At 38.3% G+C, this 13,643-nt stretch overlaps 1 protein-coding gene across 7 annotated transcripts in view; it reads right to left on the reverse strand.

Annotated features, from left to right (window-relative positions):
- Positions 1–13,643, reverse strand: part of GRIK2 (glutamate ionotropic receptor kainate type subunit 2) — a 581,178-nt gene that overhangs the window by 384,969 nt on the left and 182,566 nt on the right. For all 7 annotated transcript variants that reach the window (XM_034765974.1, XM_034765977.1, XM_034765972.1 and 4 more), the window contains one exon: positions 11,174–11,431. In XM_034765974.1, coding sequence (XP_034621865.1) covers positions 11,174–11,431 — 258 coding nt within the window. The remainder of the gene's footprint in view (positions 1–11,173; positions 11,432–13,643) is intronic.

Genomic DNA, 13,643 nt, shown 5'->3' on the forward strand with positions numbered 1-13,643 from the left:
ATGCATACTAGTGCTGAGACCTCTGTGATACCAAGGGAGGAGGCTAGATTTATGTTTAAGCCACTGGACCAGGACTCAGGAGATCTGGATTTAAATCCTAGCTCTATCACAGACTTCTTCCATGATGTTCTGCAAATCACGTAATCTCTCTGTTCCTTCTTTCCACACAACTTAATGTCAAACTCCAATCCCCCTTTGTGTTCCTTCATTTCAACACAGCCATAGGGAATTGTAGTGTAATATAACTAGCTGCCATATTTTTTCCTAAATGTATAAGGGCTGTATTTTAGTCTCCATGCCAAATCAAAGTACATATGTGCACTCCTGTCTTGTGTTTGGGTTCCAATAGCCATACTCCTTCCATTATTCGCATCAACCCTGTTCCAAAGTCACGGCTCTTCAGCACTGACAGAGCCCACATGCAACACAGTCCCCTGAGAGGGTATCAGTCCACTGTGCAGGATTATAGCAATTCTGACTTTTCTAAATTTTCTATACCCGCACATAAAGCAAACACACTGATTTAGCTTTAAAGGGTCTCTGTGAGCATGGAGCAGGGGCAAGTTTGGTCTTGAAGCATGAGCCATATTGTAAAGCCCCACTAGAGGAACCACAACTGTCCAGTTTTAAATATGTAGGGGGTGAAAAGGCAACCAAAAATTAACTCAACAATCTTCTTACCAATAATGTTAAACAATAAATCCTGTGTAGTAAGATGACAAACAAGAAGATGATAACAATATATACAATGTGTAATGTTTTTCCAGACAGGGTCTCTGTCAGTTTATGTATCACTTAGCTGAACATGTGGCTTTGAATATATTATCGTAGCACAGGCTTTGAAGGTATTTTTTTTAAGTTTGGTGGTTGCCAACTGAAATATGTTATGAAAACTTCTGCCTAAACTGCTAAATACAGAAGAGGACAATGACAACTAAAGTTACTCTAAATTTCAATGAGAAAGTCTCAGGCACAGAATTTAATTGAGAAAACTATGCTCTACAATATAGCTGAAAAATATGAGAGGGAGAGAATAATGAAGGCAAGGAGAAAAAAGCATGATCTGCTATGGTACAGGGAGGAAGTCAACTCTTTCTGCATCTCAGCTTTCAGAATCAAGCCCAAAGGTTGGAGCAAATAAAGCAAACCTTTACCGTAAGATGAACAGAGGTAGCAGTACTGAACCAGTCAAAACGATGGGATGCTTACAGGAGGGAGGGATAGCTCAGTGGTTTGAGCATTGGCTTGCTAAACCCAGGGTTGTGAGTTCAATCCTTAAGGGGGCCTGTCATAACTATAAAGGGAAGGGTAATAGCTGTCCTGTGTACAGTACTATAAAATCCCTCCTGGCCAGAGACTCCAAAATCCTTTTCCCTGTAAAGGGTTAAGAAGCTCAGGTAACCTGGCTGGCATCTGACCTAAAGGACCAATAAGAGGACAAGATACTTTCAAATCTTGGGGCGGGGAAGGCTTTTGTTTGTGTTCTTTGTTTGTGAGGTGTTCGTTCTCGGGACTCAGAGGGACCAGACATCAATCCAGGTTCTCCACATCTTTCTAAACAAGTCTCTCCTATTTCAAACTTGTAAGTCAATAACCAGGCAAGGCGTGTTAGTTTTCCTTTGTTTTCTCAACTTGTAAATGTACCTTTTACTAGAGTGTTTATCTTTGTTTGCTGTACTTTGAACCTAAGACTAGAGGGGAGTCCTCTAAGCTCTTTAAGTTTGATTACCCTGTAAGGTTAATTTCCATACTGATTTTACAGAGATGATTTTTACCTTTTTTTCTTTAATTAAAAGCTTTCTTTTTAGAACCTGATTGATTTTTTCCTTTTTTTTAAGATCCAAGGGGTTTGGATCTTGATTCACCAGGAGTTGGTGGGAGGAAGGAGGGGGGATGGTTAATTTCTCCCTGTTGTAGATCCCAGGGGGGTTGGAACTGTATTCACCAGGAGTTGGTGGGAGGAAGGAGGGGGAATGGTTAATTTCTCCTTGTTTTAAAATCCAAGGGGTTTGGATCTGTATTCACCAGGGAATTGGTGAAGGTTTTTCAAGGTTTCCCAGGAATGGAATCCATTGAAATGGTGGCAGCAGAACCAGAGCTAAGCTGGTAGTTAAGCTTAGAAGTTTTCATGCAGGCCCCTACATTTGTACCCTAAAGTTCAAAGTGGGGATCCAGCCTTGACAGGGCCACTTAGGGATCTGGACCAAAATTGGTACTTGGTCCTGCTAGTGAAAGCAGGGGCTGGACTTGATGACCTTTTCAAGGTCCCTTCCAATTCTAGGAGATAGGATGTCTCTATTTATTTATTTAGGAAATAAATACCTACTAGAAATTCCAGTAGACCTAGATGGGCATGTGACATTGTTGAACATTTTCAACTGGAATTTGCACTAGAGTAATAGGAATACTGGAAAACCCCACATTTATTTTGGGAGACCAAAACAGTGACATTTTTGTTGAAAAAGTTGAAAGAAGAAGAGAAGAATGATTCTAAAAATGAAGCTAAAAAGATAAAGATGGGAACATTTGATTTGTAACTGTGCAGTAAAGAACAGTGAATCACACAGCACTAGACATTTTAAGCATATTTAACACCTTCTTTAAAACTAGAGGACAAACTCATGATACTGAAATGTACGTGAAAAAATACAGGTAGTATAGTTAATTGTAATAGTTAATTGTAAATTGTTTAAATTTATGATGAACTCAGGATGTTATAGCTAGTAGTTTTCTCTTTTCTCCTCCTTATTTTATTTGTCTTTTGTCTTTGTTTATCTGTTTTAAATCAGTAACAAAATTTCAATTTGGCACTTATAGCATTCTGTATACTAGAAAGTAGGCTTGTTCGAAGAACCAATTCTAAGTAGTCAATATTCTACAAGACTTAAAAATTCTTAAGTGTGTGTGTTTTCCTCTCAGTGGCACAGTACAATTTAAATTGCCATCTGGAGTAAGTTCATTTAATGATCCAATATTTTCTGGCCCCCATCCTGTTCTCATTGAAGTCAATGGCAAAACTCCATCCAGCCCATTATATTTTTAAAATAAAGTTTTTTTTTTTTTTTAATATTTGTATTCTGGTCTTTTTCTGAAAAGAAAACTTGAGTCATGATCCAACAGGGCCCAATTTGACTCTGATTGAAATCTGAGAAGTGCTTTGACTCATGTATGGTATGGGCCTAAGTTGATGTAATTTTTTCTGCTCTTTTCAAATAGCCCATTACTTTTGAGTTGTAAAGAAATAATCACAAAGAAGCTTTATAGCACGAATGATCAAAAAAGAATAATTCAACATAACCAAAAGTCTTTCCCATACTATAGGGACTCAATTGTTAATCTAAAAAGATAAATAATTCTTAATATTGAGACTATATAACCATCAAAAGTAAAATTATGACTACACAAGATACTCTCTTTGGTTGGTATTTTTTTGTTTTGTTTGTTTTTGTTTTTTTCATTGTGACATCAGGAAAAATACTTCTAAGCTTTACTGGGCAACTGGTCCAATAACCTTCTTGGAAACATAATATAGCAAACTATGTAATCAACTATATCCAAATACAGTAATTAAGTTTAGCACATAATTACTAATTGTATTTGCACTTGGAATTACTGCACACAGCACTTGAAATACTCCGTACTTAGAAGGTACTGCATAATATATAATCAGCCTGAATCTACATTCTTTGACCCTCTAAAAATAGTTCAAAATTATTATTTAGTAATAATGAATATTACAGTTCATTCAAAAGCCATATTTATCTAGAAGGGGGGAAATGCCCGTGTCCTCGGGTGATAATGTCAAAAATATTATGCCTTTAGATATTCATCCATTCCATTTAAAAAGTCAGAATGATCTCATTTTGTCTTTCAAGAGACCTAGAACAACAATGGATAGTCTAGCTTATCATACAGAGCTAATCTCCTCCACCCTATTATAAGTCACACAAAGCAACACAACTCTTTAAAAAGTCTGCACAACATTATTAATTTAGATGTGATCCCCTCAGTGAAGTTCCTTGTTGCAGATTCTGCATGTGTCCCTGTTGTGGAATTTACAGTGAGGATTCCACAGGAGGAATGAGTGGGAAATATGTCATGAGAGCCAAGCTGTGGAAAGAGACAGAGGGCTGATCAGTGGAGCTGAGAATTTGATTCTAAATTAGGAGGGATGAACTAAGCCTCACAAAAGATTTATGTCGATACCTTAAACAATAAACGTCTATTTCCCAGGGCAGGGATCTTCACATTTCCCCCCTCATTCTAAACTTAGTGTCTTTATTGTAAAATAGTAATGAAAAACAAGACTTTTCACAGTCACAGCCTCATTCTCATCCTACGTACACCAGGTAAGGCTCTGATTCAAGAAACCACTCAAGCAGCTGATTATGAGAAAGGAAGGATGGTCCAGTGGCCAGGCCAGTAACCTAGGTCTTAGCTCAATTCCCTGTTCCACCACAGACTTCCTGTTTGACCTCAGGCGAATCACTTAGCCTCTTCATGTGTAAAATGGGGACCTCCCAGGTGGTGGTGTGAGGATAAATACACTCAAGATTGTGAAGTGCTTTAAGATGTACCGATAAAAAAGCACAACAAAAGAGTAAGGTATTATTAATATTAACTCCCAATTATGTAAGCATGTGATCATGTGCTTTCCCAAATACTAAACAGGCCACTAAGTCAGGGTAACTCCAGTGAAGTCAAAGGAATAACATCAATTTAAAACAGCTATAAGTGAGATCAGAATCAGGCCCACTAGACTCCAGTGAAGTATTCTGTAATTGTTTCACTCGTCAAAAATTTGATCCTTAATTCTGTATTTATTTACTGTTTCATCCTTTTTCTTTGTTATAACTACAGTAACCTACTCTGACCTCAATCTCTTCTAAATAATGAGCACAGGATAGATAGATTAGATATTTTGCTCATTTTATATTGAGGGAAACAGAAATTCTGAGTAGTCTTTCTTGAGGCCACATGGTTTCTTTGTCCCCCTTCTCTCTTTGAGTTACTTGTTCTTTGCATGTCTTAAACCCCACTTCCTGTCTCCAAGCACTGTTTACAAGACACATTTAATGAGACAACATAGAGCAACTAGAGTTAACCGTGGTTTTGCTTTCAACAATTACTGAAACACATTCACTTTTTTTGTCTTTTTATTTTTTAGTGGTGACTGTTTCTTTCCCCCAGTTTTTCCCAGACTACTAAATTACCCAAATAAAAAGTTAGAACAGCTGCAAATGCAAGGGAAGTGCCTTTAATTTATTACAAATATATGCACAAGACAGTGTTATCTTTGAGTGTGAGATCATATGAGATATATAATACTACCCAGCACAGGTCCCAAGAAACAAACACAAACTTTGTTTAAAAATTAGCAAATACCAGATTCACTCTCGTTAAAAATACCAGCAAAATGACACTTTTTTCCCCACCTCTAAAATGAGCCCCAGTGTATAAAATATCAAAGACCCCCAACAACAGATTCATTTCTGAAGACAATTCCATTCCGTCTTTCATGTTGGTTCATCCAAGACCACAACAAAAGCTAATTAAGAAAAAAATGCAGCTCCGTTTTTTATCAAATTGATTTGCATAAGCCATTAGTTGCCTTTGCACTATGTAATTGAATGGTATTAGCAACTAATGGTTTATGTAAATCAGGAATCAAGATAGTGTTTTATATGATATCCACAAAGGGTTAAGCTTGTCAGCCTGCTTGTACCCCTGAAGTTCTCTCTAGGACTGATTTGATGTGTTTTCTCCTACTTAGAGAAGGTTATCTCACGTAGTTGAATTTTTGAGGACTAGGAAGAAAGCTCTGGGGTCACTTTGTTCTCTGTTTCAGAGTAACAGCCGTGTTAGTCTGTTAGTCTCTAAGGTGCCACAAGTACTCCTGTTCTTCTTTTTGTTCTCTGTGGAGATATTAGAACTCAGGGGAAAGCCAGCTGGTGTGCATGCCTGCCATTCTCTCCCTTCTTTCTTAAAGCCATCTGACTGCAACAAATCCATAAGCCTAAAGGGGACTTAATTAAAACCAATGGATAATTTACACATATCTAACTAATGAGAGGATCATAAATTATGAAAAATACACTGGGTCATATCCTGCCAACAATTTTTATGCAAAGCTCCCATTGAATCAAATATGAACGACGGTATGACACAGTCAAGGTTTATAAACCTGCATCAGGAAAGCTTGAGAGTTCTAGTGCCAGTTTTCATCAATTTAACAGATGGGCTACATCAAGGAGCCACAAGAAAACTGTACTGAGGAACTACAGAGGAAAGCAGGGGCCCAAGTGCCACCTAGCATCCAAGCAATCCGATATAGAAACATACAGCAATCCCTAAATTTGTTTCTTCCCTGAGTATTTTCTCTCCCTCCCATTCCCATGGCTTGATCCATACAATTCTCCCTACGCAGGCCTCAATATAAAATTAAAATAATTGAAATTACTCATTTAATCTTCATCCATCTCATTTCCTCCTCCATAACATTTAAAAGAACTGACCCTTTCTCTGTATCCTACAACAAAATTCCCATCCATGCCATGATCTCCCATCCATTCCAAGATCTTCTATCTTCATTATTGCAATGTCATTCTCTCTGGTATTCACCTCATCTCTCTCCAACTGATACAAAACACATGGCTACTATAATTTTCTTCTTATCCTATTAATCTGACTACATCATCCCCTCCTTTGAATCTTTTCACAGGCTCCCCTTCTCCAATAACATGTAACTAAGGTGACCAGATGTCCTGATTTTACAGGGACAGTCCCGATTTTGGGGTCTTTCTTATATAGGCTCCTATTACCCCCCAGGCCCTATCCCGATTTTTCACACTTGCTGTCTGGTCACCCTATACATAACTCAGCCTTTTAGCTTTTCTGTTCAGGCCTGGATATCTTCTCTCCTGCCTCTTTATCTAACCTTGCCCCTTCTCATGTAGACCCTGCCATCCCCACCACTGACACCCCATTGGTCTCTTTCTTCCACAAGCATCTCTATGCCTTTTTCCATGCCACTCCAACGCAGAATACCCTCCCTTCTATAATCTGCCCAGCTACAACCTTCTACTCATTAAGAGCTCATGCCTGAAAGATGCAGAGCACTCTAGCCCAGACCCAGCAGTGCACTTTAAAGGAGCTTAAGTGAATGCTTAATTGTTTTCTAATATTAGAGACAGAGCACTTTGCAAGATAAAGCCCTTAGATTTTAGCTGAAAATTAATCTCTTCATAATAATGAAGTGAGCCAAGAATAATTCACTACCTTCAATCTTTATCTTCCCTATTTTTGTACATTCAACCCGCACCCCAACTGTACCACTATGGTGTGTACATATCTGAAATGAATATCCCACCATACTGCTTATCCTCCTCACTTGTTACACACTGCACTTGCTGGGAGTTAGCATGGATCCTAACTGGCATGGGGAGGAGTGGCAGTGCCTCCTGACAGCACCCTCTCTTCACACCTCAGCAGCTTTGCATGTGGACAGAGTTTGAGAGACCTTAATTCCCACCCTCATAATCTGATTGGCCCATTTGTGGGCCAGGGGTCATTTCATTGGCTTCATAACACCCCCTTTACACACACACACACACACAGGAGAAAGAAATTTGCTTCACCTGGACATTGGCCACCATTCGTGCATCTACTTTTTTTGCCTCCATGCCTCCCATTTCCTCCCCCACAACCCAGCCTTCCCATGGATTGTTTCTTTGTTGTTTTTCTTATTGCTAGATTTCCCTTTTTCCTCAGAGATTTGCCCAATGACCTTTTAAGAAAGTTCTTTACAACTTTGCAAATTGGTAGCTACAGGTATCTGGATTTTGCCTTCCACAGAAAACATAGGACAGGGCTAGGGACAGAGTTTTGTAGTTCTGATATTTGTGTGGCAGGTGTCTAACACAGGTTAACTGAGGCAGTGGTGAGGCAGAGTTGCATTGACAGACATGGGCACTGGCTAGACTGGTTTCAATGTTTGATGGAGAGCCTTGATTAAGCCCACACCCATCATATGAGGAAAAGGGCAGAGGCGATTTGATCCCTGGTAGGGATTTTATAGGAGTGGAGCAGGGCTAACCTCACCTTAGGAATTGCTCTGCCTTTATGGCCATTTGTTTTGGGAACCACAGTAGATAAGTCTGCACTGGGAAAATCCACTGAGCTTCTCCCCCTTCTCCCTGACCCTCCCTCTCCCTGAGTCCTGGCTTTTTTTGGAGACTTATCCTTTGAAAACTCTTGAAATCTTTTACATATATTCTCCCCAATTGCCCCCACCTTTTTTTCTTAATAGGACTCCTCATTTCAGCAGTTTTCATGTAAATACAGAGGTAATAGGACTACATAAACGTAAATCTATCAAAAAAATAATAAATGAACCATCCATTTTAACAAGAAAAATACGATGCCACATAACTGCTAGAGCATATTATTGCTATTCCCATGAAAAGTGTCCATTTGGGAAATGTCCATTTAGAAGGAGAAAATCCATTAGTAGAGGACTATATCATGAAAGTGAGTAGGCATTACCGGCTATCAATCCTAAATAGCTCTTAGAGAGAGGTGAAGGGGAAGGAGTAAACACAGAGAAACAAAGAAAGGGAAATAAGAGTGCACATTGATTCCCACATTTTGGGTGTCTCCTCCCTATGTTAGGAGATTTAGAGGTACCTACAAGAACACAAATTCTAATTTTGTTTTTATTTCCTTCATTCATTTGAATGGATTTGGAATTAATCAAAATCCTTCATGGTCAAAGAGTCATTATGATACTGAATCTTCCAGGGTCAGTTTAAACTGTCACTGGACGTTTCGGCCCCAGCTTCCACCAATCAATTTTTACATTAGAAGTACCTATGAATTGAGTTGAGCCCCTCTTGATCAAGATTAATTACCTTCTTTAACAAATTTTTTTTAACCTGTTTACAGCCTTGCTTTAAGTTTTAAAGTCCAGTTTTTAAGACAGAGTTTCTTTTAGAAAAAAGTTGCTCCCATAAGCACTTCAAAAAGCAGAAGATGCTGTGGACTTCCCAGCAGCATGCCCTTGGATTTAAAGTCTTTGAAGTATCGGAGGGAGCAGCTTTCAACAAAGAGATGCTGACAGTTTTTTAAAGTGTAGACTTTAAATTTACTTACAGCCAAAACCATGAAAAGATTAAAAGTTTACTTTTTACAACTACTGGTTTCTTTTTGGCGTGAGCAGCTTTGCAAGGCAGAGATACTGGGACTGAAAGTTCTCAGCTGAGATTGTGAAGGTTCATAGGATCTTTAGAAATTGATTCAAAAATAATTTTAATACACATACTGGTTTCCCATTCATAGTTATTTTAAAAGGAGTCTAACCACATAGTAAAAAATATGTAAATGAACTCAGATTAACTTTTCATATAGATATTTAAAATAACCATTTTGTAAGCAAAATGCTGTATGTATATTACACAGCAGATGCAAGACAATCTTCATCCTCATTTATCTTGCATGTCCAAGCTGTGTCAACTACACAATCACCATACAAAATTCTTTACAAGAGTATTAGAACTGGCCAAGATATTTTCAATGACATTTTTTCCAGTGGAAAATGCCAATCCATGGAAACCAAAACATTTTTTGGGAAAGTCAGTTTTGACAATTTTTTTTTACTCAAAAATATTTTGGAAAAAAAAAAAAGTATTGAAATGGTCAAAATGTCTCAACAATTCAGAAAACCTGAGACAAAATTGATTACCCAGCCATGAAGCTAGCATACCTCATTTGAGAACTGGTTTCCTTCCATCACTCCCAACAGTTATCTCCTCCTCTCAACAAGCCTTGGTAGTAACCCCCACTTACTAGATGAGGCCTAAAATAAGAAGGAAGTTCCCATGGTTTGTTTTGAGGATAATGGTTCCTGTCAGAACAGCCTGGAGGATGTGGAGGGCTATAACAGGGCAAGCTATTGGGAATTCCCCATTGAAGGTTTGAGGTTTGATGTTATCAAATCTGAATCAGCAAATCTGAATTTAGCTATAAAAATGTGCCTTCAAGGTTCATTTGCTTTCAGCTCCTAGGTGCCAAGTTGCAAGGTTTCTTTTGCAAATCTTAGAGACTGCAGGCTTTACGCAGCCCTATCCACAATTGAAACCAAAATAGTCGTTGTGGTATGTTTCCTACCTACCTGAAACCAGTGAGCAGGGCTGGGATTCAGCAGGCACTCACTGGTATCATATAGCAGCACCTCTTTCAAGCTGCCTTCCTATTCTTCAGAACTTAATCTTGTTTGCTTGTTTTTAAAACAGCCTCTAGATATTATGATTGCAGAGACAGATTTGAAAACATGGACCAAGTGTAATTGATGCAGTGATGTCAGTAGAATGTGAAACAATAGTTCAAAGAGATATGAACTGGGACTAACTCAGATGTCCTATGATAACAATGTCAACATTTAAAATATTAACTATTTCACTACTCAAAGCATATAAAAAAAGGAGAGGGAGGATTATATTAAGGAAATCTACACAAACTACTATGAGTTTGTTCAGTTTGATACCACCTGGATCTTTAGATGCTTATCTGAACAATATAAGATTTGAGCTTGGGAGAGTTCTTGCTCATTTCCCGGCCCCTTAATCAAGAAGAAGGAGTCAATCCAAGATGCCACGCAGAGCCCTGAGGGCATCTGAGATCTCCCAAAGATCAGCCAAACCCAAGAAACACAATAGGGCATCTGACCCTCCACTTCACACCCGCCATCTTCCCTGCACACTCCCCTCGGGCGATCTGACCCCTGCAAGAAAGTCTGTTTTCATGATATTTTCAGCCCAATTTCTTAATCAAAGATGTTTGTGATAGGTTTGGATAAATATCTGGATCTTTAGATGCTTATCTGAACAATATAAGATGTACCTATTACTTTTAGATTCATATATAAATAAAAAAGGTGTACGTATACTTGCGCATATGAACTATGCACATTCAATAATATATCTGTGGATATAAAACATACACATGCAGCATAAACGTACGCAAAACTATGTTACATGTTACACATCATTTTAAACAGAATTACCTGTGCTTCAGTTAAAACTACTACTGATCATTTAAAAATAATAAAAAAACAATAATTAGCAAGCAAAGCACACACATGAATAGATCTGCACATAGTCCCATGGGTTAGCCTTACCAGTGCTGTCATCATAAACAACAGTGACGGTTTTCCACTTGAAAAACTGCACAAGGTCAAGGATGGCACGACTGAGAGAAGAGAAATCTGGGTAGAGGCTGACATAGAATGAGTCCTTGTTGTCAGAAACTTGATGTTTCCAGCGAGTCTGTATATGTGGAACACCCAGGGCGTTGCAGATGGATTGCACGGCATTAGCTGAAGAGCTGTGGGAAGGTCCAAAGATGGCTGCCACCCCAAGGGACAGCTGATCACAGGCTGAAGAGGAGACAGAAGTCTGTCAATTATGAGAGGAGAGAATGTGCCAGAAAGTATTGTACTATTCACATTAACTAAATGGCACTTTGTGAAATATAAACTTATTTTCTGAGGTAGCCCCTTCCTATTCAATGTTAACACTTTCATTTGCACTGAGACCTTTCCTTTAAATAATGACCAAGTTGAATTATATCTTCAATTTTTACTGTAATTTGATAAAGAACCATACTTAGAATGCATACAGCACATGGCTACATTTAGTCAAAACTTTTAAGTATTGGTATTCATTAAAGAATTAAATCAATGTAAATTATTACACACATCCTGACAGAATATTTGAAAATATTCCCATTGCTGCAATAGAACAGGTTTGTTCTTTTAAAATAGTATTGGGCAGTTAAGTTATATGGTCAGAAAAAGATCTCTGCCAGGATAAAGGCATTTACATGAGATATGAATGATTAATATTGTAACAAAGTCAATACTGCTGACCACCGATGAAGCAAGCAGTAGAAATATACATATCTCATCACTCTTTTCACTAATTTAAAATTAATCATTCTCATGTGCTTAAATGATGGAGATACTACCAAGTTCCTGATTGTGTACTGAGAACAGGGCAAGAACACCCTGCAGAGCACCAATGACTTAAATGTGGTTTTATGTAGGCACAGAAACCAACCCACATGGCTGTGAGTGCAGGACTGGGGCCTAAGTGACTACATTTTGCTATAAAAGTAATTCAGCATTGCACTCCAATTTCTACTAATATTGTCCTTCCTACGTGTAGTCCACAAGCTTTATGCAAATGCCAGTAGATGGGCTCTTTAACAACAGTGATAGCCCATTGAAAAGCCATCTGGTAGCTTTTTTTTTTTTTCCTGCTTCTGAGATTTTGAGAGTGTGATCGTTTTGCACGTGATTTAATACAGCACTTTTCTATAAGAAGCATACCATTTTTTTCTAATGTATTGAGGGAGATTTGGATTACATTTGCATAATTCTTTATTCAAACATCTTGGGAATATTGTGATCTTCCCTGGGGTTACTCTTCTGTATGGTACCTTTAAAAACTCATTAATCTCTCATCTGCAGTCGACTCCAAGAGGCTGTGTGATTAAGTAAACAGACTGTATTTTTGATGTGATGTCTGGTTGCTCACTAATGGGCATAATCATGAACCATGTAACTAGTCAAATGCATAAACCCAGTTGTTAAAAACCTGCTTTTCAGCCATCATACTAAGTACACCATTTTATGCTAACCTTTAGCCTTTGATTCCTGACTAAAAGACCTTTCAGCACAAAAGTGGTTGTCAAATGTGTGAAAGTACTTTGGATTCATGAAGCCATGAACTATCAGAGCTGAAAGATTTTACACAGAGTTTAATACAGTCTAGTTAACTGCAAATAAAGATGTACTCTCTCATTTTGAAGTACAAAAGGGACATATAAATATACCTCTATGGGTCTGTGAATTGCAGCATAAGAATAACAGGATAGACAGTGTCTTTGGGCATAGCCCATGTAAGGAACACGAATTACTGTGCTGATCTAGGAAAATAATTAAGACTCAGAAAATTACATTTTCTTTCCTGTTCCCTCCTTGCTTCCTGGGGGGAATGAGGAGGTAGAGTATTCCACTATAGACCCTTGCCCATAGAAAGTTATTTCCCAGGCCCCAACCACCTGCTAGTTCAATAGGACTGGCTGGTGAATGGGCACCCACTCCATGAGAACCACCTGTTTTCTGAGAGTGGGGAGGGAGCAGCAACCCCTCTGAGCCTACTCTAATCTAGTATCTGGAGTGGCAGTCCAGGGAGACTCTGTCAGAAAGCGTCTTGTTCCCCCTGCTCAGCCATGTAAGGCTGGGCCACACTCTGGCCCATAACATATTTTAAAGGGGGTGTTAAATAAAATGTACATTTTGCTCTGTACATGCATTTGGTACAATTTATTTTAGGGCTGTCAATTAATTGCAGTTAACTCATGCAATTAATGCAAAAAAATTAATCACGATTAATAGCAGTTGTAATTGCATTGTTAAACAATAGAATACCAATTGAAATGTATTATATATTATGCCCCTTCATGCTTCAGCCACCATTCCAGAGGAAATGCTTCCATGCTTTTTTTTGTACATAATTCTACATTTGTAAGTTCAATTTTCATGATAAAGAGATTGCACTACAGTACTTGTATTAGGTGAATTG

Source organism: Trachemys scripta, chromosome 3, assembly GCF_013100865.1.
Source record: "Trachemys scripta elegans isolate TJP31775 chromosome 3, CAS_Tse_1.0, whole genome shotgun sequence".
Classification (NCBI taxonomy): domain Eukaryota; kingdom Metazoa; phylum Chordata; order Testudines; family Emydidae; genus Trachemys; species Trachemys scripta.